This window comes from Austrofundulus limnaeus, unplaced genomic scaffold (assembly GCF_001266775.1).
Source record: "Austrofundulus limnaeus strain Quisiro unplaced genomic scaffold, Austrofundulus_limnaeus-1.0 Scaffold1105, whole genome shotgun sequence".
NCBI lineage: Eukaryota > Metazoa > Chordata > Actinopteri > Cyprinodontiformes > Rivulidae > Austrofundulus > Austrofundulus limnaeus.
The window spans coordinates 54,425-81,679 of record NW_013953507.1 but is presented as its reverse complement, the minus strand read 5'-3'; the positions used below and the strand labels follow the sequence as shown (position 1 = coordinate 81,679).

The window sequence follows — 27,255 nt, the reverse complement described above, 5'->3', positions numbered from 1 at the left end:
ATTATTATTATTATTATTATTATGTGTGATTTACCTTTTTGTAAATAATTGATTCAATGGCTACCTACTACCAGTAGGTGGCGGTATACCTTTGTAATGCACCGGAAACACAAAGTCCTTGAAGTTCTGTCCCTTTAATGGTTTGAGTGTTCTGATTGGTTGTCGCAGTTAGCACATATTCAGCTTGTATATCGTAAAAGAATAGCTTTACATAGGCGAAACTTCGGTATAAAAGTACAATTGTTTAGTTAGACTCTATCGTACAGGAAAATGGTGCCACTAATGAAAAATGCCATGTTGTAGTGTTAATGACTTTGGTAGCCACAAAAAAGCGGAATTTTTCAAATAAGCTAACCTTCGTGACAGTCAGCTAACAAGACAAGTCAAAGGTAATTGTTTAAATTAGCGAGTTTTAGTCCTTTGTTTACAGTAAATTACAGATAGACGACAAGAGCTATGGCCATATGTTTTATTGACTGTTTTAATGCCAATAACGAAGGAACAATTATCTTGAAAACGTAAATGATTTCCTTTTCTTGTTCATTTCTGTTGCAGCTTTATTGTAAAACAAGCTTTCTACCTTTTCTGATTGAAAATGATGAGAAAACCCAGAGCCACAACAGCCAAAGTTTCAAACTACAACGAAAATGAAAGTCTGGACTCAGAGTTGTAAGTTATCTTTACAATTTTAAGCAAACATTTTTACCAACAAATAAACAGTTGCATTTTTTAAATATTGTTTTATATTTCTGGATTGTTATCTCATTTTCTAAACGTAATGCTCAAAGTAAAAACATTCAATATTTCAATTATGATGTATTTTGCTAATTTCCCACTTTGTTTTCTTCTTCCCCATCAGGTCTTTTCGTCATGCATCCAGTATTGATGATGAGGATGCCGACGAGTGGAGGCCTCCAGAGCCAAAACCTCCCAGCAAGACTGCCAGAAGCACTGCAGCCGGGACGAAGAAAGCAGCCGCCAAGAGAACGACTAAACCAAAAGCTCCCAAAGAACCTAAAGTGTCTCAAAATCCTAAACAACGTGTATCACGGAAACCTAACGCAGACCAAAAAAATCCAGTCTCCAAACTAAATAATTCTACTGTATCTTCGTTAGTTGGGACAAAGAGAAAACAGTCTGAGAGGTTTGATGACAATAAAGACAATACAGAGTCTGGCAGTCCAGAAGAAGGAAGGGTTGGCGAGAGTGGTTCCAATATTAGAATGAAGGCAGAGGTAAGTTTAATTTATATTTCAGTACAAGTATACATGTTCTGATTTATAATTTAGATTATATGCAGCATTTTCTTCTCCTAGGAGTATAGTGTATCAAAGTGAACAAAAACATACGTCCCATTGTAGTTATAAATACAACACAGTTATGCAATAAATGTCATGGGGAAAATTGCCATAAATGACGTAAAAATAATGTTTAGGTGGACTGGAACATTTCATAAAAAATAAAATAAAAACTTTGCACTATAGGTGATGGCTTTCAGATATTTTAATAGATCAGATATACTTGTGCTAATAATCTTTAGCATTTTATTTTTGTCTGTTTTCTTATTTCTACTTTATTTTCAATTCTCTTTTGTAGAGGGTGTCGTTTATTGTGTCAGAAGCCCACGGGACAGATGAATTGGCTGGTGAAGGGTCATCACGAGCTGGGTTTCAGGTAAAGAAAGAAGAAGCAGAAGCAGCGGAGGACGACTTTACGTTTGATGAGTCTTGTTTAAAAAGACGGAAGACCGATGACACCAACCAGGGACAACGGGCAACTTTACCAGAGTCCAAAGCACAGCCACTGAGGAATGAACTCATGATGAACTGGGATATGACAGAGGTATGACAGGGCTACTGAGGTACCTTCACTTTTGTCAAGTGAATTAAAAAAAAAACAGTGCAGCTATTAGCTTGTCTGACCCTTATTAATACATTTTGATGGTAATCCACAGGATAACCATGAAAATATTAGTTGTCATTTGCTAGCAACTTCTGAATAGTTTCATGTAGTAACACTAAAAACACCACATGGGTATTTTTTTTCTAATTTACACTTTACGTAATTTGAAGAAACATTATAAAGATTATATATGCAAAGTGTTTTTGTTTTAAGGTTATTTTTTTCTCTCTAAATTTTTCTACTCTTATATGTAAATTTTATTTCTTTCTGCTGTCCTCCTCAGCTACTTTCCACCCTGGCATGTGCAGAAAAATGGGTTTGCAGAAATATCATTACGCTGCTACTTGAGGAAAATACAGTTCCCTTTATAGTGCGCTACCGCAAAGAGATGATCAACCACATGGATGCGGATGCTGTCCGGGATGTCAAGATGTTATATGAAGAGTTATGGTAGGTAAATATGAATATAATAGAGAGAGAAATCATAAACAAAGTAAGAGCTCTATTTTTGTATTTTTTTTTTAGTATAATTGTCTTTGGCCACTAGATGGTGTTAGTGGCCAAGCTATAATACTTGCTAGTGTTGGTTTATAATCAGGGTTGCACATAAAATTTTTGGTCTGGTTCTCAGGGGAGAACCTAGGGTTGTTGCTTGGTGCTCATATGTTCCTTAACTCATTTAACACATTTATCTAGAGGGGCATCAGGACATTTAATATCGCCCTGTTCTGTTTTATGACTCCTATCAGCTGCAATGTCTCAGGACATCATGCCAAATCAGTCCACCAAGTTTTTTATTAAATTTTTTTACTCTACATAAATTTTGTAAACTACCTAAGTGGCCAAGAGGCTGGGTGTCTGCCATATAAACATCACAAACTGAACATTTTAGACTACACATGTCACTCAGATGGACAACTCTTGTAGTTTGGTCTTCTGGATCTTTGGCCTTGTTTAAACCAGCTTTCCAGACTCTCCAGTCCAAGCAGCAAATAGCTGTCTTTTGCACAGTGCAAAAATAACTTCAAACATACAAATGTTTTATTTGTTAGACTGATTTATTTTGTGGATCTTTATGATAAATTAAAATAACATTTAAAACCCATTCACCTAGAGAACATGGCAAGTTGTTTTTATTTTTTTTAATATATATAATTTTTTTGACGGGGGTGATGTTAAACAGAATCATCTTTGCTTTAATATGGGGCAAACGAATGTTCTGTTAGAGTTAATGTGGTTTAATTGGAAGAACTCAAACAGTGAATCTCACAGAAAGACAGCCTGCACGCGCAGCGACACGCTCCCATCACAGCAGTCTCTCATCAGCAGGAGTTTAGTCGCTCACACAAGGTTGGACAGGTCTGTTCGACAACGACGCTCTGAACATATATTTAATATAAAGTTATGTTTTACAGACCAAAGTCTCTGGCAGTTCAGGAGCAAAGTGCAGGGGGAGATGTCAGGACTGATCGCTGCAGCCGCTGCTTCAGTCTGCACATCTCTGCTGAAAACTGCTCTCACTGAAAGTCCCGCCCTGCTCTGCTCTGATTGGATAAAACAGCTCTGGACTTCGTCTGATTCGTTGAAGGCAGTGTCCGTTCAATCCTTGCATCAGCGTCCCGCTGCCCTTAGAGGCTTTGTGAACCCTGAACAATGATCCAGTCACACCAGTGCAGGCTGGATTTTTTATTTTATTTTTTAAGAAATCAGGTCGCATTTGTGACCAAACTGGTCGCACTCTAGAGCCCTGCTAGCTGTTGGTTTGACAGACAATCTCAGGTACAATCTTAGGTACGCGAGTGAGCTTTATGATGTTCCATCTGGTGTGCTTTTTCTTTTTTGATCGTGCACCTGCGCACAACTTATGTGCATCCCTGTTTATAATACATGTTTGTTATGTTTTTTTATGTCTGCCTTTCCTCAGTTCTCTCGCCAAAAAGACTCAGTCTGTGATTCAAACCCTAAGAAAGGATGGTGTTCTGACATCTGAGTTGGAGCAAAGTCTTAGGAGCTGCCGATCAGCCGATGAACTGGATCATGTGGTTAGAATGTTTTTTCATGTTGAAATAATATGAAGCTGAAGTAATATTTATTAATCAGGTGTGATTTTAAAGACTTATTCTAGGTTTAAATTTTGTTCACATCTGATATAAAACGAACAAATCTAAACAAAAAAAATGGTACAAGCTGTTTTCTTTCTGGCATTTAAAGCAGAAAGTCAGCACATCCATGGTGGGGATTTTAACCATAAATAAACCTAATATTTAAAATAAAGTTATTGTGCAATGTAATTATCTTTTTTTTCCTTTTTTTGCAAGACAACCAACATAAAACTGAATATAATGAAAACCTTTAAAAAGCTGAATTTCATAAGACAATTTGCAGATTATTTTATATGTATGTATAAATATATATTGAATGCTAATTTAGCTATGTTGCTTAATAATGTCAGATATCAATATCTGAAAGAATTAAGCTGTAAGCCAGAAGTTTAAGGCTCAAAAATAACAAAATCTGGAAATGTATAATCTATAGGAGCTGTGTTTTTGTCTTTTGCTTGCAGTATACCCCATATAAAAAAGGCAGCAAGCTCACTAAAGCTCGCAGGGCCAAAGCATTGGGCCTGGAAGAGGCTGCCACTGCACTGATGAACACTCCACACAACCTGGATCTAAGTACATGGGTAAAACCTGGTACTGAAGGTAAGAAAAAACGCTTTGACATGCACAATACAGGTAAACAAAGCTAAACATAGTCCCAAATATAATGCTGCTTCACGGTTAAGCCACAATCAGAGAAAATAATTGCTTATTGGCAAGTTAACAGATGGAAACATGTCTTGGGAAGTAAAAAGTGCAACACATATTTTTCAGTGTATTCATTGTCTTAAGTGTAAAGTGTAGAGTTGATTTAAATTCCACAAAAACACCTCATAAATACACTTTTGATCTATGTTTGTGTGACAGGTTTATCATCTGTGGAAGAAGTGGCCACAGGTGTGGAGCATATCTTGGCAGATATGATAGCCAAAGACCCCGAGACACTCACTCACATTAAGACATTGTAAGAATCCATCCTTATGTGCTTTTGACATTTTTCAGTTTTTCTCTGCAATAATTTTCATCAAGATTAACAAACAGTGTTGTGTGATCTCATGCTTCATGTTGTCTGTGCCATTGTGTTTGTCAGATGTGAAAAAAACTTTGTGACCATCCAGTCATCTGTGTCTAAGTCTGCACTAAAGGAACAGGAACAAACACAGTCCACCCAAGGCCACAGCAAAACAGGAGCTGAGAAAAACAAGGACATTGACAAGTTTCAACTCTATTTTGACTTCACTTGCAATATCCAGCGCATCCAATCCCATCAGGTAACGAGACTTGCAGCATGGACTGACATTTTTCAATATGCAGATACAGAATAGTTTTGTGATTTTTACAGATGTCTGTTTTCTAGTCTTCTTAACACTTGATAGAACATTTTAGGATTGAAATTCATTATAAAAACTATCCTAAAGCTGTCCAAAAAACAAAAACATTTCGCAAGAAAACTAAAAGATTCTCTGTTTTTAATAGATTATAAATGTTTTCAAGCCACTTCTGTCTTCTTCTGTCTGGCTTCACATCCTCAGACCAATCCTCAACATTTATCATTTAAAGGGTTCAATTTTAACACAAATGAGTCTATTGGATCATAATAAGTTTTTTTACACCTTTGTTGCATGTTCTTTGAACTTGCCTGATGCACACAGAACACACACACAAACTGTTGTGCTCCATCTGTTTGTGTTTGTCGTTCTTCTCTGCTTCTTGCACGCTGGCTCTGGATGCGACCCCCGTCAGTCGCAGTTAGCCTTGTCTGTGCCTTCATATTTACCCCTCCTGTGCCCTGCTCTGCTTCCTCCGCTCCCCCCTCTGTCTCTCCAGTGACTGGTGGGTTACTCAGAGCTGGTCCCAGGCCTCATGTGTCACCACAGCTTCCATCACCCGCTGCCTCTGCCACCCCACACTCTCTGGCAAGCACGCTCTGCCCTACAGTCATTTCAATCACATGCACACACTTGCTCACTCACAACCGCTGCCTGCAAGTCCCCTCATTCTCTCTTCTTAACATATGTGACATGTCCCCTGCCGACATGCCATTGGATTAGGAAGCTTTGACTGACAGGCGGTCTCATGTAGTGACAGCTACTGCTGCTGGGCCCACAGGCGCACAAAAGGATGGGAAAAGAGTGGGGGCAGTAAAGGAAAGAACGCATGAACACACGAGTGGTGCTTAGGTGCGTCCGTCACTTATCTCCCTTGCTCTCCTCTGATCTGCATCTTCCCTCTTTCTGACTAAACCTCATCCCTTCAATCCACCCCCCCCCCCTTCTTTCAGTATGCAAGGCATTTAATTTGATGACTCGCCTTTGTCACAGAGCGTTAATCCACAGGCTGCTGTGACCCTGCTAGCTGTCAGATTCCGGCTAAAATGAACCTTTTCTAGCCACGAAGTTGGCGGGGGGAGGAAGCAGGTGGGAGATGTGTTTTGACAGAAGGCATGTGTGTTAGTACACACATGCCCTTATGCTTTAGCACATTTTATTAAGCCTCAACTCTGATTTGTTAAAGGATAAGAAAAGGGAGTTGCTTTCTGTTCCTGGCAGTATAGATCTAACAAATTCAATCATGAATGTGTATTTTATGATAGGGTGATAAATAATAAATGTAAATTAATATTTTAAATGAAAAGTTTCAGTTTGTTTAAACAGTTAAAGGAAAAAAAGCATGTAGGTGGAAGCTGTAGAAATGTATGCTGCTTGTTAAGCATAAAAATGCTTTACATGAAGGCAACGATTAAATACTGCAGATTTTTTTTTTCCTTTTGGAAATTTTGCAATCATTTTTTAATAATTGAAGCAGGCAAACAAGACAATTATTTAAATTGTGTAAATTAACAGTGTTTGCACTTTTGCTTTAAAATTCCTTAAAAGACAATGTCCCCGACAAAACACAAGAGATAAATTTTCTGCTGCAGTATTTGATTATTTGAACAATCATTTAAATTCACATTTTATTTTAACGAGTTTAGAATTCAAAGAAGCCTGACTCCCTCAGTTTTCTAATTTCATCAGAAGTTAGTTTATAGAAAGCTTTGGTTTTCAGCGTGCCTGATAGCATATTGCTTCACCCAAATTTAATTTTATTAGACTTGATTAGGGTCTTCTTTTGGAGAGTGCACATTTACGTTCTAGCTATTAATCGCTGCTACACTCTTGAGTATGTCAGGATAGATTTGCTGAATGTGGCAGGGAGCTACTTTCAATGCAATTTGCTTTGTGATCAAATAAGAGCGTGGAGCTTGAGTCTGGGGGTTTGCCTGCAGAAGAGCTTGAGTAAATGGAACTGTTTCATCAATTAAACAGAGCTGTTTGATAGACATGTGGAGGACAACATTTCAGTAAAGCAGTTTGTGTGTGTTCTTGATTTGTGGCGTGCCAAAATATATTAATACATGTTATTTTTGACGAGTTTACAAGGAAACTCGTGTTTTCTCATTTCCTCATTTGGACAAAAAGCCTTTTAACGACTGAAGAAAGGTTGCTAAAATAAACTTTGCTATGTTTAATTTGTGTTCTCTGATAGTTTTTTTTTTTGTTAATGTCAGTTCTTTTAACAAAAACAATCAAAACAACATAAGTGCTGTATAGGTCTAGCAGAATTTCTCAATGTAAGTACAACAAAAATTGTCTTCATTTTTATCTCTTGTAATCTGAATAGGCCTCATGCAAGAACCGTTCGTACGCACAGATTTGTTCTTAAATTGTGCGTACGAGTGATTTAGGAGAATTTGTGGCATTCACTAATGTTTTCGTATTCTAAGATTTTTTTCAGATACGAACAAAGTTCACGAGTGGTCCAGACCTGTCGTATATTTTACGAGCAGTCAGTCTGCTGTTATCCAGACGGGTTTTCTTCATTAATAACTTAATATTTCATTAGTTTGAAGATATTTTGAGTTGAAAATAAATCACACTCCATAATTATGTTGACAATAGGCTATTCTGTTTGAATTAGAGTTATAATTTTAAATTTAATAATTTAGACTAACAATATAAATTGACCGTCCGGTTTCTGCCGCTTATCCGGGATCGGGTCGTAGGGGGCAGCAGGAGACCCCGCTCTCCCCAGCGACACCTTCCAGCTCGTCCTGGGGGACACCGAGACGTAACCAGGCCAGAGGGGGTACATAATCCCTCTAGCAAGTCCTTGATTTCTCCAAAGTGCCAGACTTATTTTGAAAACATTTTAAAATGCTTATTTCAAACCCGCATCTGAGACGACCTGCGACCGCGCAGAATGAAAATGATTTAACACAGTTGTTTATACTTTTAGTAGCTCTTTATATTCCACAGCTGACCTGCTAAAAATGACAGATTTTCTTTTCTGGATCTCTGACAGACGGACTTCAATCTCTGAACTCGTAAAGTTCTTCTTTTTAGTTTTCGCTGTCATTTTCATGAATGGACACTTGTATCTGAGGCAGGAAACATAGCCTTATATGGTGTTTTTGGGGTGGTAATTATGTTAATCTCCTCTCGCAAGCAGCTGGATACGAACAGGTGGAATTCATTTACACACTTTCCTGAAGATAGAAGAGTTTGTTGAATCTGACGTGACATGTTCGTACGAACAAAAGTAAGAGAAATTTAGGAAAAGAATACGAACATGTTCTTGCATGAGGCCCAATGTTACTATTAAACCAACAAATTTTCCAACTTGTGAGAAGCAGGATTGAAGGTGTGGAAAAAAGTTCCTTTTTCAAATCAGGACCAGTATAACAATATTATCATTTCAAATTTTAATCACAAATTATTTATTTTGTAAAGTTCTTGATGTTTGTCCAGATTTCTTTTATTTAACTGGTGAAGATAAAAGGTGTTCAAGTTTTTTTTTGTGTTTAGTTAGTGGTCAGTTTATTTTAAAGACCTGGCACCTTAGAGACATTTTTTGTTTAAGGAATATTTATGTCTGTCTGCTTGTATGTACGTTTTATTGTGTCTTGTAAGCTTGTGTGGGCTGCGTACCTGTTGGGATGCATCACACAAAAACTAACTAACCAACTTACTGACTTACTTACTTACTGACTTACTTACTGACTTACTTACTTACTGACTTACTTTTTTTCCTGCATCTGCATTATCATCTGGTTAGACTGTTTCAGAGGCAATGCATTGCTGTTATGTTATTTATAATAAATGATTTTGTTATTGGTGGTCATACGTTGAAAAAGACAATTATCAAGAAAACAATTATTTAAAAATGAGGGACGTTTTTTGTTAAATATTTAAAGCAAATCTGAATGTAACCTCTGGTGCAACTCATTACCAAATTAAAGAAAATGAACTTTTCTGACATTTAAACTGACTTTGAGTTCAATAACTTGTTAAACTGGTTAGTCTTCCTTTACCATACCAAGTGAAGCAATCCTACAATTTTAGTCAAAGAACTGTGCAGGTGGCTTTATTTTTGCTCTTATACAACCACATTTAATGCTGTAATACTGTGTCAGCAAGGTCAAGAAACATGCATATTTTCTGTGACTGTTTGCCAGTGTGCGTGTGTTTGTTTATCCTCGATATGGCAGATGGATAGATGTGTTGATGACAGTATATTTCTACCGAACAGATGAGAAAGAGGAGGAGACAGATAGTGGATAGTTGTTGGCTGTCTGCCCTGGCTTTGGGGCTGCTGAAAGAATTAAGTGGCACCGAGGAAAGATTGTCTTTCTGGCCTTGTCAGGGTTTGGCTCATATTTGACTAACTGTCACTTCTGGTGTCTTTAACATACAAACATCACTCTGTTTTTCAGATCACGCTATCTCTCACCAGTGACTTGACCCACACAGAAATCTAGAGCTGTACAGATGGACAATAGCCTGTTTATCATCAGTAAGGCTGAAATTGTGTATAGCCAGAAAATGAGCAACTGTTGGAAACTGTAGATGTTAGGGTTTAGCAACCAGGCAAAGAAATTATTTAGATTTTAGTTTTCTTTATGTGTGTTAGTTTATATTCAGTTGTTGGTTGAGTTAAATATTTTTCTTATCCCCTACTTTAGCTTGTTGTTCTTGACAGCTACTTAAATAAATTTTATCTTTTATTAAAAACTTTCCGTCCTGAGAAAAAATATTTATCAAGGCATTTTTTACTTACCACCTTCCTTTCAATCATGGGCTTTCGGGAATGTTCCAGTTATTTGGAAATAAATATTTTGCTTGCTTTCTTTGACAAGATGTTGAACTTGATGAAGATTGTTTCAGAAATTCAACGACAGTCAGTGAGAAAGCCTGAGGCGAAAAGATGCCACCCGAAGAAAAATCTTAACTTCCATTATTTAAAGAAAGCCGCTGTATTAATGCTGGCCTCTGCTTTATGCCACTAGCTGAGTTTTGAAAATGTTTTATTTTTGTGGGTGTGTTGCATGTGGGTTTGCTGCGTCCGAGGGTGCTGCTGAGCGGTAATGGTTGTGGCACCATGTGTGGGAGTGGGTGGGGGTAGGCCTTGCGGTCTCAGAGCTGATGGTGGCATAGTGGTGGCATTTGTCAGCTTGCTTCTTCCGCTTGGACTCCAGATTGACGTCTTGCTTTTTGGCTCTGTTCTGTGGCAGGCTAAAGGTTCCCGACTGAAAAGGTCAGACACTTACTACTGTTTGCTTAACAGCATGTAACAGCTCCTCTGAGGGGGAACCAGCACACAACACAACAGGCCGGTCCACAGGACATACTCCTAGGCTTATCCCTTTTTATACACACGTAGAGTTAAAAGTCTTTTTTAGATGAGAAACTTAGCCTTTTCCTTAGAATATTTACTTGAAAATACTTAGGCTTTTTTTGTTAAAATGTCTATTCAAACAAAAAAAAAATGAAAGGAGATTTATGTTTGCTTCTATTTGATGCTTTTCATTTAAAATGTTTAAAAGGAACATTGATTTATTTTACTATAATTTTCTGTCTGAAGCAGCTGGTGTTTGTAAATTACAATGCATCATTAAATTAATGCATCATTAATGTATAATTAAATATAAACATGAATGCATTTATTGACTAATAATTACTAACCATATTTTGACAGGTAGACCTTGTCTGTTTTAGCTGCTATCAGAATATTTAGGCTTTCATTGTGTGTATTTTTTAGAGATTTTAAATGTGTTTGTGGCTGAGCTCGGTCATCTTGCTTGCTATAAATATATCTTGTGCTTTAGCTTGTGTCTTTATGTTTTGTGTTCTTGTGTGATTTTAACCTTTGCTATAAACCAAATTTCCCCCTGAGGGACAGTCAGTAAATATCTGGACTGAACTTTGATTAAAATTAGTCTTGTGTACCTGCCTGTTTACAGACGCTGGCCATTAACCGAGGGGAGAATCTGAAGGTTTTGACGGTGAAGGTAAACATTCCAGACAGAGTGAAGAACGACTTCACTTGGTGGTGCTTGAACAACAGGTCAGAATCATAATAATCACACGTAGCATCACACTTTGACAAGCTTGTCTGTCACATTTAAATTATACTCCACAATAAATGTGTTTTTGTCAGAAAGGTGTGTGATAAATTTGTGCAGCTGTGAAGATTTTTTTTCCGTCTGTGGCCATTAGTTGATATTTAAAAGTTTTTCAAAAAGATTAATATAAAACTTCAACTTTTCTCCAATTTATTGGTAAAATTTTCAGTTTTTTAAATTGTTTCTAGATGTGGATCATACCTTGAGTAATGGAATTCAGTAGAGAGGAAATAAAAGAACATTGATAAATTTGTAATAAAGTTGTTAATATTGATACTTTAGTTGAAAAAGTGACAATTTAAAAAATAATGAGTTAGGCAGTTACCTCTGTTGACTGGGACACACAGCATAATGTCTTTATGAGAGTGAGGAATTTGGGTAACGCTAAAATTTATTAATTTATAATTTTAAATTACTTTTAGAAAAAAAGGGGAAAAAACTTTTGTCTTTTTTATGCAGGTGGAGGCCAAAAACATTTGCAAGACAAAATCTTCAGGCAATCATTAGAAATGCAGTCGAAGACTCTTATAAAAGGCTTATTCTACCTTTCCTCACAAGGAGCTACAGGTATTTTTGCCAGTTTTGTTTGACATAAAGTTGTTTTTGTTTTTTTCTTCTCTAATTTTGAGTATTGTTTTTTGCTTCTGTTTCTTTCCATTTCCAATGTTTTTCATGTTTTTTTCCATTTATAAATATTTTTCCACATTTTTTATAGAGCTAACAGCTACATACCGAATTTCTTCTTTAAATTTTACTTCCTGAATTCTTCTTGATGTTTGTATTTTTTTAGTTTGTATTTTTATTTTCTCCTCTCCTCCTGATCACTCTCTGGTTTTCCTCTCATTAGGACTAAGCTAACAAGTGCAGCAGAAAAGGAGTCGATTGCCATGTTTGTGCGGAACCTCCGCCAGCGCTTGTTGGTGTGTCCAGTCAGAGGTTGTGTCATCATGGGAGTGGATCCTGGCTTCAGACATGGCTGTAAACTGGCTATTCTCTCCCCCACAAGTAATATACACAAGTCTACTGTGTTTATTGTAGACAGAAATGATCAATCACTAGTTAATTCAATCAAGACTATTTGGAGCTCCAGTACTTTAGCTCATATTTTCCTTCTGTACTGTGACAACTTATTCAGGTTAAAATAAATGGAAAGAACTGGCTCAGATTGTTTGATATAATAAAAGAGCTTCATACTGATGTTTCTTTAACTTATTCCATCTACTTAAACATTGTTCAGCTGCTAGAAGTGGGAACAGTTGACCTTGAGGTGGTTTAGTGGATGCAGATTGAGCCACTGCTTATTCATCGTATGGTTTACAGTGAAAATAAATAAGCTGTAAAAAAATATCTTTCCCTGTTATCATAATACTTCATGATCACTGTGTTTGCTCTGTTTTTCTGCTTTAAGGTCAGATTCTTCATACAGATGTTGTGTACTTGCATAATTCAGGACAACAAAGAGAAGCAGAGAAATTGCGCCACCTAATGATCAAATACAGGTACTACTGCAAAGTAGTTACTGTGTGTACAGTGTGAGAAAATGATCTGTGTTTTGCATAAGTGTGTCCTAATTCAATGAAATGAAATTATTTAGAAAAAGTAAAAAAACTTAATACCAATTTAATTACATTTTTTTAAAAAGTTGCTCTCTTTATCCTTAACATTTTTGTTTTCTTTATTTTGTCCAACCAGCTGCACCAAAGTTGTTATTGGCAATGGGACTGCTTGCCGTGAAACAGAGTCCTTCTTTGCTGACCTAATTTCCAGACGTTTTTTTCACCCTTTGGATGTGTCTTACTGGTAAGACCATTATGGTTTGCATACTAAAAGAGGCAATTTCAGATACTGTACATTTAAATACAAATGTAGTAAGTATGTATGAAACTGATATATCAGTAAAAAGGCTCAAAAGTCCACATGATTCAGTGTAACTTGCCACTTAAATCTTTTTACAGGTTTTAAAACTGAATCTCTTTATTTTGTGCATTTTAAAACAAAAAGTGACTTTTAGACTTAAATGAAAGTTGGAGCTGCCAGATTTGAAATAAAAAAAAATTGTGATTTTAACTGGGGCAAATAAAAATTTAAGGTTCTAGAAAATTACCCATCTGATATTTACATTGCAGTTCCATTTAAAAATTAGTCTTTTTGTCTGCTGATATTATGTTAACAGTAAAATTAAAATTTTCACTAAAATGTTCTGAAGTTTCAGTTTTAGAAATTTATTTCCAAAACTCAAAAATTAGAACAAACTCATTTATTTTGATGAAGAGAAAGAATGATAATGAATGAGAAACTGACTCAGCTGTAGAAAGCATAAAACCCAGTATGGTAAAACATAGGAATAAAGAATGTAAAAAGAGTAGACAATTAAACAGAAATGTGTGGGGGAGCCAGAAAGCTGGACAAAATGGAGAGACACAACTTGGAATGCGTTCTCAAGTGAATATCTATTAAAGCCATCTGGAGTTTATTTCACTTTAGTCCAATTAAAGAGATGTTTCTGTGGTCCAAGTCTTGTCCGTAACTAAATCCAGTCCAAGCTTCAGAATACAACGACACAGAACTGTTATCCAAGGATAACAACCACTGACCTCTGTTTGCACCAGCTCTTTTACTTGCTGCTCAGCTCCATGTGTGTTTGTTGACTTGAGGTTAGAAGTGGGACCACAGACTAAATTCATTCTGGCTTATACTTGCGTGTGTGCAGAAGTTTTTTTCAGTATTTTTAGGTTTTTAAGTTTAACCATCTTGAGCATCTTCAGAGCAGCAACATTTCTTATCATGGTATAATATTTGTTTATATATATTTTAACTTTAGCTGCATCTAATAGTACAAACAAGATAAATAATCTTAAATGTGATGTTGAATATTCAGTTACACAGATTATTGTATTTAATTAGTATTATTATAATATGACTACTTTTTAAACCTCATGATACCAGAAAAATGATATTGTTGGTTATAAGTTTCATTTAAATAAATTTGTGAATACTAAACTCTGCACAATTAATTTCTTTATATCAGTTATTTGTATTTGTGTGGGTTTTTATACAAACATTATTCTTGTATAGATAATTAGGTCTCTCTCTGCCATTCATTCCTCGTCTTCTGTCTGCCTTGACTGCAGCAGTTCATTAAAGTCCTCAGCTTCATTTACGCCGTCTGCTTCCTGTCTCCCTGTGAGCCTTCATTGTTTTTCCACCCCCCACCCCTTACCATCCTTCCCACTCCACGTGTCTGTCTCTTGCTTTCTGTTCATTTGCCTCAGTGCTCAGCTGAAATGACAGCCAGAAATGTCAGCCTGCAGGACAGACTTTCTTGTATTTTGTGTGTGTTAGAGGTGAGATATTCTGCACCTATGTCCCACGGGTTTTGTCCATGTGTTTGCGTCTCAAGAAGAGGCGATTTCTAATATATCCTTTGGGATTTATTAATGCATTGTTTGAAATATTGCATTTTATGCCACAATGTTCATGTCACTGTTGGACTTGTAGGCCACAACATGAACTTGAGATGGACACAGTTAAGAAGATTAAAGTTTATTTGAATAAGAGCTCCATGAACAAGAGGGTTGAATTCCTGAAAGTATCCCTGTGTCTTTTCATGGCAGTTAAGAAATTTAGGCAAATGCAGTTTCCAGACAATTTTACTGTCTGTAAGCACAATGTGGATACAGAATCCGTAACAACTAAATGTTTAACAATAAATAGTTCATTTCTACTGCTGTGTGCTGATGTCAGTGTGTGATATTTGTGTTTATTTACAGTCAAGTGTTTTTCCTTTCTGATATGCAGTAGCCTATTTAAACAAGTTCAATTGGCAGCTTTTGTGTGTGAAAAGCTAACACAATCACACACAATGCGAATATCATGCATCAAAAACTCATTTTAAATTGGCCTGCCTTTACTCTGGTTTTAATTCTGCTATGTTACAAATAACTTTCTCAAAGTGGTGACATTAACACTGTAAAGTTATTAATGCAAAAGTCAAAAAAATATTTTTGTGTTTACTGCATTAAACTGAACTAAAAAAGATCACAGACAAAGCAAGCTACTGTCATTTTATATTTTCTTTTTGTCTTTTACTGTGGTTTCTAATAACTACTTTTGGGTTGTTCAGCTTAAAAACTGCGACCTTTCTTAACATTACTTGTGAACTTTCATACTTTTGTGTATTTAAGGCAGTGAGAATGGTAACATTGGTTGGCTGTAACAAGTTGACAAAAATATCATCTGAGGGCACAAGCACGTGGTGTTAAGTTTAAGATATTTTTCGGCAGCGATGGTTATACACACACACTGACCACAGCTAAAGGCAAATAGAAACTGCATCCAATTTTGTGACCACTTGCTCTTTTGTTCCTAAAGGCAAGGAGATGACGTCCTCTTATTTTTTCTCTTCACAAAAACACAATTAGATCCTTGAGGGCCTTGAAAAGGGGTGCTGAAAACTGTCATCTTTTTCTTCTACTCATCGTTATTTTCATTCTTGATAAATTGTATTTATAAGTTGTCAGAGAGCAATCCAAGCAGTTGTAGAAGAAGACATCCTTTAAGTAACACTTTCCTCCTTTGCTGACGCAGAGTCATGCTCCCAGTAAGTCCTTGACTGTCTTGCCCTTTGGCTCACTTCTGTTGAGATGAGATCATTATTACTGGCTAGCTTATGGACCTGGAGGACAGTGGTGAGGACTGTATTTATGACTTTATGTGGAGCTGGGCATGTGTATCCCCTGTCATGTCCTGTGTCCAGGCACGCTCCTAGGGGCCAAGCTGAGAGAGTGATTAACATACAGTGGCAGGACTAGAGATGATTGAGTGAGATCCAGACTCTTAGTACCCCCAGAAAGGTTTGAAAGTTGGATACATGGAGGGACAGATGGATTTAGAGGCATGGAAAGGCCTCAACCTGGCTTCGGGGTGCATCTTTGTTTCAAAAGGGAAATGAACCCATGGATGAATGACAATGAAAAGTTTATGTCTGTGACTTTATACTGAAAGGATGAAAGCAGTGTTGAAAATTGCTGAATTAACTAACTAGCATAAATGCCAAAAATTATTATATTGATGGTGAAGTAAAATTAGTAATAAAACATTGAATGAGCGCTTTTTAGGACACTCAAAAATGCTTGGCGGTTGTATGCTACAGTGTGGCCAGAGCCCTGGGGCACACTGACAGAAGCGGGGCCGCCAGTAGGCAAGGAGGTTGTTGTCTTACCCTTGGATAAAATGCCCCTTTTCCACTAGTGCCACTTAGTGTAGTGTCGGTACGGTTCGGTACGGTTCCAAGACATTTCCATTAGGCCAGATTCATGGAACCAGATTTTTTAGTATCTACTTCGTTGTGGTTCCAAGTGATCCCAGTCGACACCAAAATGTGACATCAAATGTGTGTTGGTCACTGATTGGCTAGGGGGTGGAGTTACTGGTTGCATCTAAAGCTGACTTTACAACAACTCGAGGCACCATTTTTTCAATTGTAGCAGTGACATTAGTTGTGTTTCCATCCAATTTTAATTCGAATTTTTAGCAAATTTTTTAAATTTCAGAACTTATTCGGCAAATGTGTTTCCATCTCTCATTTTGCGCATTAACTTTTTTCAAAAACCCCAAAAACCTCCATGTCCAGAAAGTCCACCTCCACCTCCAAAACCACCTCCACCTCGAAGGTGGTTTTGAAGGTGGAGGTGGACTTTCTGGAGCCGGACAGGAATGTCAATGGAAAAACACCCAAACTGACCCGTTCCGGCACTGACATACAGACACCACATTAAGTGACACTAGTGGAAAAGGGGCACAACTGAGACGATTGGAACAGGGGATCGAACCGGCAACCCACCGGTTACAGGACAACTCCCCTAAACTCACTGTCCCAGCCACCTCATTGGTAAAATTAAATAAAATTTATGTAACAGACAAATCCAGTTTGTTGACAGTCTTCTTGGGAAAAATGTTAAACCTAAATAAGATGGGTTTGCAGCAAAATACTAACTTGGGTCATGTGGTTACAGTGAAGAGTTCAACTTTAAAATGGATTTGATAAAATAACATCAAATTTACAACTTGACTTTTAGATCTCACATAGACATTGCTTCAGTAACAGTGGTGGACAATGAATATCTGCCAGTCTTCTCCCTTTCACCCACAGACCTGTCTCCTCACCACTATGCCTTACTGGTGGTCGTCATCATCCTCTTCTTCGCCTTTTTTCACCCACCATCTTTCCTAAGGCTTAGTTTTCACTGCAATGGTCTTTCATGTGACAAATGTGTGATGAGTCTGCATGAAATGCAATGTGTGTTTTTGTCATTTTAGGGGGTGTATTTGCATGTTGCTGTGTGTGGCGCAAGTACAGGCCTTTGCTGCTAACAGATTGACGTGAATGTCTGTGAGGCTTTGCTCTTTTCAGACATGCCTCACACTGGCAGTTGGAGTTTGTGTTTGTGTGTGTGGGAGCCTGCCTGCCTTCTAGCGCCTCAATAGAGACTGACGGCCCCTGACACCTGCCATTTGGACGCTTTTCTCTGTGAAAAATGTCATCGTCTTTAGACCCGACGTGCGTGTGTATGTGTGTGAATAAGGGAGAGATATTGCACATCCCTGAATTTTCCTCCCTGAGGGCAAGCTTTGCAGCTGACTGAACAATGGATTCAAGCAGTTTGAGCAGCCTCGACAGAGGAAGTTGGCAAGTATGTGTGCCTATATATGTAATATTTAAGTATAAATATATTTTGAAGTGATTATAGCTCCTTCCAAGGCGATGAAATTAAACCGATCCAGATATCTTGAACACAAACAGAATTTTGGCAAACTGTAAGACTTTATAAAATGTTCAGGTTACAGCAGCTACACAGTTTTGACTTTTATATCATGTTTTTTCAGCATGATTAATAAAAAAACAAGATTAAAAATTATCAGATTTATGTTAGTGCAGATTGTACTTTTAAAAGGGTTTTCTGTCTGAAGTCCACTAAACAACAACAAATGGCTTGTGTCTTTGTCTGAGTTTTGACATTTTTGATGTAGCTTTAGGTCCTTTTGGAGGACTTTTTATTTTTAAGTCCAATCCTTTCTAAATAAATAATATTTTCGTGGTATGTTTGGGGTAGTTTATTTGCTGAAAATAACAGTAAGGTCTAGGCATACACATTGTTTCTCCAATGGTCTACACTCTGTTGCATTTGTCTGTAATAAAAACATACAGTACATGGGGTGGCCGTGGCTCAGGAGGAGGTGCAGTCTGCCAATTGGAAGTGGTTTGAGTAGACTTCTCCACTCCACATGCTGCATTGTCCTTGGGCAAAATGCTGAACCTCAGCTTGCCCTTGATCTGACAATAAGTGTGTGCGCAAAAATGGCTGAATGTGGCTATTTATGTAAAAGCAGTTTGGTCATAAACAAAACTTTACCATGTAACATGCCAATTTAGTCTTTTTTTGTCTTATGTGCTCAAATTCAAAGAGACGTTCTGACTTATTTGACAGATGATATCACATATTTCCAATTATGGCCTACCAGGATGATCCTCATTGTCTTGTCTTTTACATGTGTTTAATTAATACATTACAGAGTGTCCTTGAAATGGGCAGGATAGAATACAACTGGATCTTCTTTATTTAATTTAGATTTTAAGGGGAAAAATGTGCAGGCAAAAAGATTACTTCAATTTGATTTATTCAGTGCATATAAGAAATAAAGTTGGGCCTGCACTGTCTTAATTTAGTAGAAGTTACATTTTTAGTTTGAAAATGACTGAATGTGTACATGCTACCTCGGATTACAAAGTGTTGGGCAGCACAGTCAGTGTGTTGTGGTTTGTTTTGCATAAGGCTGTGTGTAACACCTGGCTGATCGGTGTGGAAGTGCTGACTCGTGCCCACCACTGAAAGTTGGTTACTCACGTGGAAGCTCTTTTGACACATTTAATGTTACTAAAAATTGGTGATTTAATGTAATTGTTACTGTACATTCCTAAATTCAACTTTGCTCTGAGTGCTTTGTGCTGACTAACATAATGTGTAAAACTTAGAATAACCTGAGGCATTACTTTTGCAAATTTGATCCTTTGTTTGCTCTTTGCTATATTTTCACCTCTTTCAAACTTTTTGTTAGTTTGGGGTAATTGAACTGCTTTTAATTAATGCATTATGAGCCTGAAGGAAGTAATTGGGTATCAAAATGTGTATCCATCTCCCTCCTTGTTGTGATTCTTGAAGGGCAGCAGGGGGCAGTCATTATGCATCTCTTTTTGTGTGTCTTAAATATGAGTAGCGGGTGTAGATAGAAGAATCATTTTGTGACTTTGCCACAGGGAGGGACAGGGCTGAACTAAGGCTTGTGTTTGTGTGCACATACAATTAAGACAGCAAATGAAAGCACAAAGAAATGAGAACCCTATATGGCCACAAGTTATTGCTTTGCACCAGGAGGCAAACCATGACTTTGGATCCGTGTGTGTGTGGGGGGGGGGGGGGGGGGGTGCAGACGACCCTCTGTTGTCTGCCAGGGTGATGCCCTCACTATGGCGACAGTCATGAATGCTCAGAGCTGTATCCATGACACTACTGTTACAGAGATTCCTCAACAATATTCTTAATTAAGTTAGACGTGTTAGGGGTTTTTGGCCACTCTTTCTTTTCCTTTCACTATTCTTCTGTGTGTTTTTTATATCAAAACTTTAATTCATTTTTGTAGCATATCAAATCATTTTCTTTGTCTTTCTGTCTCTTTTTCTGTTTCTGTAAAACTTCCTGGTTTTATTTGTATGCAGTGTAATTAACAATCATTTAATTTTGTGCATAATGGTGAAAAAAGGGGCGTTAGTGTTTGGATAGAATTGACATTATTGTGTGTGATGTAAGAAATGAATATGGCTCATGTCTGTTTGCATTAGACACAGTATATCAGGCTAATGACCAGCGTTGGTTTGACCTCCTTGAAGGTCATGTGCCAGTGCTCGTTAGCAGTGTCACCATGGCGACATGTCAGCTGTCAGCACAATGGCTAGGGATCTGACAAAAAGAACAGAAGACGGGAGAGGGAAGCCATGAGAGGAAGTTAATTTAAACATGATTCTCATCAGAAGGCCTCTGCCACTACTCATTAACAAGAAACTTAAATGTGGCAAGGTTGTTGCGGCACGTTCTGAGCCTCTAGTGTAAGATGTATAATTGTGTGTGTGTGTCTACATGCCACACAAGGTCTTACTTTCGGACATAGGGGAGGTGTTATTGACCCCATGTCATGTTAGTTAGCCCTGAGGAAAATCCCTGTTTTTCCAACCATCCAGGAGATGAAGACGACTAAATATGACAGGTTCAGTTGTGTGCCGTCAGTATTGGCACAGTATCAGTGGCTTTGTTGTGCTGCTGCCCTGGCTGGTTGGTGATGGAACATTAAACAGCCTACTTTGTAATGAATACATTAACATTGAAAAGCTATGCTTTTTATATTTATCTGAGAAATAATATGGTAAAGAGTGCTGAGCTCAAAATAAACTGATTACTGCAACTTTTTTGTGGGTAGTATAAAATATTAGTTTTTTTCACCTTGTATTAAAAGTATTTTTAAAGTCTTTACATTTAGCCACTGATAACTGTACTGACTTTTCATTATTTTAATAATAAAAGTTACAAATAAATTGCTAAAAATGAATTTGAAAGGACCCTGCTGTGATTCGAAAGTAATTTTATTTTATTCGAATTTAATTACAGTAATACAGTATTTTTTGTTTTTATTTTTATTTTTTAAATAAATTATTATGTAGCTCATTCACTTAACATAATCACAAATAACAGTAAACCATGGAGACCTCTAGATGGCAGTATTGACACATAAATCTCAGCATAGAGCTAAACAGTTTGTCATGACCTAAAACCACCACACACCTATTAATCATACTGCGTTTCATTAAAGTGTCAGTCTTTCTGTGTGAAAAAGATTGATATTCTTAAAGAGTTTAGGCAGAAGATATGAAGGCTCTGAAGGTATAACCCATACTTTGAGCAAATCATCTCAGTCAATTATCTAAATCACTAAAATACCTGTTCTGAACATATTAAGCATAGAGTCCACAGGTTCTTGAACCTGCTGTGTCACGATGCCTGAAAACATTTGAAAGACTGTCATAAAGCTACTTTGGTTCTAATGTCAGTCATAAGTTCAGAAGGGCAACTCAAGTCATGTGTTGAACCAGTTTGAAAACTTGTTTTGTACAAGGCTCTTGGCTGAAGCAATGTGTGCCAGCGTTGTGCTTGGGGAACAAGAAGTGAGAAAAAAAACTTAAAATACCCCTCAATATGGTTTTTTTCCCCCAAAAAAACCCTGAACTTGTAATTTACCTGATTTCTCATGTTTTTCAGAATTTCTTATTGTCTCCTCCCATTTTCTTTTCTATCCTTTAACAGTATAACCAATGAGGCAGGTGCATCAATTTATAGCGTGAGTCCTGAAGCGGTCAAAGAGATGCCAGACATGGACCCAAACCTCAGAAGTGCAGGTATGTCCAGCAGAAAGGCTGTACTGATTTTAACTGAAAGTGATTAGGCATTTTTTCATTGGGTGTGTACTAGTTCATGTTAGACCAATAATGGGCAAACTTATGAGTTTTGTGAACCGGTTTTATGCTGGTGAAGGTTACCAATTAGTGAATGATCATCACAATATACCAGAGTCCATCATGTGTAACCAAATACATAAATGTATTTATTCTTTACATATATAGTTTATAGATTAATAGATTGATTAAATAACTTTAATTTCTTTATTTGTTTTCAAATACTATGAATTTTAATTAAACAAGTCACATTGTAGTCTGTATTGTAGAGAGGCACAAAGTTATTCCTACATATTTAAGCTTTAACTTAAATTTATTCTTTTTCTGACCTCACACTGGGTTGTCATCATTACAGTAAATTTATAGTATTCTCTTTGAATTGTTTAGGATCCTCTTGTTATTATTTTTTTCCTTTGTCTCTTCTAATTTTATTGTTATTTGGACCCAGGTATTCATGCTAATTTCCATAGATGGCTACACACTGATAATGAGGTTTGACTGACAGGAAAGAAATGTGAACCCTCATTTTGGTTTAGATTTTTATAATAACAATTTCAAAACAGTTTTTATGAGAAAGTTGTGAATAAAAAAACAAGGCTTAAGGTGTTGACAAAGACAAAAGTAAAATTTTCTATGATTTTTTTTTTTTTTTTTGGAAGTTCAGGGTGATTATCTTTTACTGTGATTGCTGCTTTGTCCACATTTTCTTACCAGTCAACAGACATTCAGCTTCATGCTGCAAGGCCAAGAGGGTCACAACATAAGAATAAACACCAGAAACATTGCAACTCCCTTTTTAAGTAGTAAACTTGTTAACAGAGATTATATTAAACAGTGTACATATTGCAGTCTGTCAGCTTATAAAATCTTTATTATTTTATGGTTATTGTTCAGCTTTTATAAATCAAACATGATTTCATGGCCAACATTTTTTTTGTTGCATGTCACACTGTGTGGGTAGTAGTGACCTTAAGATTGCTAAAATGAGCAGTGTGTATTACTTTCCAAAATCGCACACGCACACACAAAAAAGTATGCATTGAGTTTTGGAGAACAAATGTTTCTAACAGACTTCCCTTTCAACAGCCATAAATCAAGCCGGTCACGATTATTCCCTTCTTGGTTTCTTTGGTCAGCAAAACTGAGAGCCATATTTATATTCTTAAAAAAAGCCATGAAAATCATCAGCTATATGCTTAAAAAAACAGAAGATTAAACAGAAGGGAGGTGTTGATTCATGTCTGTTTTGCCTTTTAAAGTCAGAATATATTGTTCAGGTTGAAGACCCAAATGCAAAATGACAAAACAGGAGGCAGGTGTATTAAACAAATTTAACTTAAGCAACCAAAGGGAATTTGGAGTAGGGAATCCAACTTTATATCCAAAACAAAAGACATGTAGCATGGGAATAAACAAAAGGTAAACACAATAATTCAGAAACAGAAAAGGAAAACCAAAGAGTTGCTATACTGACTCTGGAAATCAACAGGAAATAAAAAACCTCTGGTATGAACTAAAAGTCTAACAGGAAAAAAACAACAACTGAAAAGTCATAAGGAAGGTGTCCAACAACATATGACAGTGAGAAGTGATTGAAATTAAGAGCAAGGAAGCCAGATATTGTTTGAACAATATTAGTTTAACCAACATCTGAGTAAAACTAAGAAGTAATCAAATTGTGAAACTAGAAATCAAATAATAGAAGCCAAACAAAAACACAAAACCCACATATTTTGACATTTAAATATATTTTTATTTCTGTCTTTTCCTATTTAAATGAAACTTAGTTTATGACAGGAAAACCAATTTCCACGACTATGATCTTTTATCAGTTTAAAATGAAAGCAGCACAACAAAAAAAAAAAATCATTATTTTTTTAACAAAAGAAGCTGAGCAAGTTTTCACTTATCTTAAGCTATGTGTCTAAACAGGTTTCTCATCTCTAATGTACGCTGCCCTTTAAACTTTCAATAAATGCTGGAGGGTTATGCTACTTTCCATACACAAAACAGCTCCTTCTAGAACGAACTGGGTGTAGAGTAAAGAGAGACAGGATAGATGGAAAGAGTATTTGGAGAGTTCTGGTGGTGCACTGAGCAAGGTTAAGGCTGAAACTTCATCCCTGTCTAAATATTATCTCAGGCAGCAGCCTCCTGCCGCAGCCAGAAGAAAGAGAAGAGCCATTGATTCCTGATAAACTCTCCCTACTACATCCCATCCTTCTCATTTTCTTTGTCTTTTCCGCCACAAAGATATAAATCTGACGCACATCATGCTGAATTACACCCATACTAACCTCTGAAATTCAAACATGAACTTAGTGCACACATCTAAAACATTGGTGGGAAGTTCCACAAAGGGACTAAATTGGGAACAAAACATATTATGTTAAGATTAATCGTATTGTTTTGCTCAATTGAGCAATAAAATTGAAAACAGTCTTTCCTTTGAGGTTTGACGTCAGTAATTTATTAAATAAAAATGTCCAGAACAGTTTAGGAAAACCACAGTTGTAGTTAAAATCATAACTGAACTATTCATTGTTTGTTAGGTAGAGTTTCTTTAGCCTGTGGGCTATTCACCTAATTGCTCCGGGGTCCACAGTTACTGCAGGTCAACAGCTCAGGGGCCAAACATCCAGCAAAATAAAGTTATTATGTAAATATACCAAGTATTACAAAGATCTTTTGAAAAAGTTTATTTTGCTGTTTTTAATCATGATTACAACATACAGAACCCTATAAAAGTAGTGTAGTGCCACTCCCATTTCACCTCACCTCATCTCACCATTGGTTGACCTTTGACCGCCTGAGGTCAAAGCTCTCTTCTCTTAGACTGAATTGTTTCAGCTCTCCCAGAGAGCTATCAAAAAATAAAAACCTTCCTTGCCTCTCCTCTCCTTCTTGGAAAGATTCTCAAGAAATTTGTTATTTGCTGATAAAACAAAGAAAATCAAACATTCTGTCTTTTATTGCTGTTCCTTCAAACATGTATAACTCAAATGTGTAAACCCTTTAAAATATGTTTGACTTTTGTCTTTACTTTGTAAGGACTCTAGTTATCCTATAACTTTGCATTTGTTGTTTTGAACATGTTTAGAAATTTATGAGTTAATGATAACAGAATATGTTTTAGTCAGTGCTTATATTTTTGTCTTTTTATTTCTTCTGTTTTAAATAAGCCAGGGGCGCCCAAACATTTTCCCCAAGAGGGCCAAAATGAGAATCTATCCAGGGCTGCGGGCCAAATGCAGTAATACAGTACATGAAATACAAATACTATTTTAGTAAAGTCCTTTATTTTGTAACGATTCAGCTAGCAGCCAGTGTGGTGGCCTGCTTTAGTTTTAGTCTGGGCACTTGGAGAAAGCCTGCCATATGCTCAAGTAGCAAAGGCTCATGGGAAATTTTGTAAATTCATAAAATATTAGTTTTTCTGGCCTTATAAATTGTGCAAATCTACATGTGGGGTTAAATCTAATGTAAATATCACTTTTTACTTGTATTTCACATTTTATATTTAATCTTATTATATCAAAGATAAAGTCAGAATCATGAGTGAAAGCTATCTGTACTACAGCCCCTTATATAGTCATTGGGCCAATGGATAAAATGACAAAGTGGAAATACATTTTCTACATAGGATGACAGGTTACAACTTAGTAACAATGTTAACTGCTGATGGGCCAAATCAAATAGCTTGGCGGGCCAAATTTGGCCCGCGGGCCCCACTTTGGGCTCCTCTGAAATAAGCATTACTCAATCATTTTATTAATTTACTAATAATAGTTAATAAGTAATCATTAGTTAATTGAATTATTAGTCTAATGTTCTTGAAGAATTGAGTTAATCCTGCTCATAAAAATTTGTGTGCTGTTTTGATGTCCTTGGGTCTTCCACACACAAAGACAACACACGGTTCTTATTAGAACTCTTCACTACACTTGGACACCTGCGAGATAATACTCTCACGTTCTCCTTTCTTGTGTCTTTAAAACCTTTTCTCTACTTCCTGTTTGTCAGTCTGTCTGCTTGTCCGTCTCCACCCTGCTGGGTCAAGAGGTGCAGGTTGCCTTTCTGGCTTCCTTGCTCTTTCTGTGCTGGAAAACAGTTTCTTTTTGCAGCATATTTTTCTTTCTTTTACAAGGAAATACTCATTTTGGTTGGAATACCACTTTTGTTTGGGCTGCTCAGCATGAACCTGGAGCCACCATCATTGCTGTGAGTTTTTCAAAGTTCCTGARGGACCTGTTGGTTCTGAACCACTGCCACATTGCTGATAACTCCAGGTCCATGAAAAGGGACCTGTTTTACCCATTCGACTGACAAAGAAAGGCCTTGGTCTGTGCTGCTGAACAAGCATCTACCCAGAGCTGATGTCTGGTCTCGTTTGGAAAGGTCCCGGGCTACGGTAAAGTTCTTAATGTGTGCTCAACCTGGTCCACAGGCTCACAGCTGAAACACATAGTTTAGAGCAGGAGTTGGGTCTGGGGACCCCTTACAAGGGTGAAAAAAATTCCAGGGACCCCCTCATAAACCAAATGCTGCTTTAAAAGATAATTTATTGTCATTTCAACCCCTAAATGCCATGGGAATATACTGTATATATTTTGTTGAGTTTATTATGTTTGTTTTATTAGTTCATTGTTCTCCATGCATTTTAAAAAATAAAAACCAAATTAACATTTTAGTAAAAAAAAATTTGTGGACCCCCAAGATGCGTCTCGCGGACCCCAGGGGTTCCAGGGACCCCAGTTTGAGAACCTCTGGTTTAGAGAACCTTAAAAGGTTTATTTGTCTTGTCTTGCTTGTCTCTGTCTGTCTGTCTGTCTCTCTGTCTCTCTCTGTCTCTCTCTGTCTCTCTGTCTCTCTCTGTCTCTCTCTGTCTCTCTCTGTCTCTCTCTGTCTCTCTCTGTCTCTCTCTCTCTCTCTCTCTCTCTCTCTCTCTGTCTCTCTCTGTCTCTCTCTCTCTCTCTGTCTCTCTCTCTCTCTGTTTCTCTGTCTCTCTCTCTCTCTGTCTCTCTCTCTGTCTCTCTCTGTCTCTCTCTGTCTCTCTCTGTCTCTCTCTGTCTCTCTCTCTCTGTCTCTCTCTGTCTCTCTGTCTCTCTCTCTGTCTCTCTCTGTCTCTCTGTCTCTCTCTGTCTCTCTCTGTCTCTGTCTCTCTCTCTCTCTCTGTCTCTCTCTCTCTCTCTCTGTCTCTCTCTCTCTCTCTCTCTCTCTCTCTCTCTCTCTCTCTCTGTCTCTGTCTCTCT

The 27,255-nt window shown here is 37.1% G+C and overlaps 1 protein-coding gene across 1 annotated transcript in view; it reads left to right on the top strand.

Annotated features, from left to right (window-relative positions):
- Positions 1-182: 182 nt before the first annotated feature.
- Positions 183-27,255, top strand: part of LOC106534163 (S1 RNA-binding domain-containing protein 1) — a gene marked incomplete at its 3' end in the record, with an annotated part of 55,002 nt that continues 27,929 nt past the window's right edge. The window contains 15 exon segments of the mRNA XM_014030714.1: positions 183-389; positions 556-669; positions 860-1,235; positions 1,597-1,842; positions 2,186-2,352; positions 3,827-3,944; positions 4,466-4,604; positions 4,869-4,965; positions 5,092-5,272; positions 11,284-11,387; positions 11,905-12,012; positions 12,293-12,450; positions 12,854-12,944; positions 13,138-13,245; positions 21,855-21,946. Of these exon segments, the coding sequence (XP_013886168.1) occupies positions 596-669; positions 860-1,235; positions 1,597-1,842; positions 2,186-2,352; positions 3,827-3,944; positions 4,466-4,604; positions 4,869-4,965; positions 5,092-5,272; positions 11,284-11,387; positions 11,905-12,012; positions 12,293-12,450; positions 12,854-12,944; positions 13,138-13,245; positions 21,855-21,946 (2,059 nt within the window). The 5' untranslated portion in view covers positions 183-389; positions 556-595.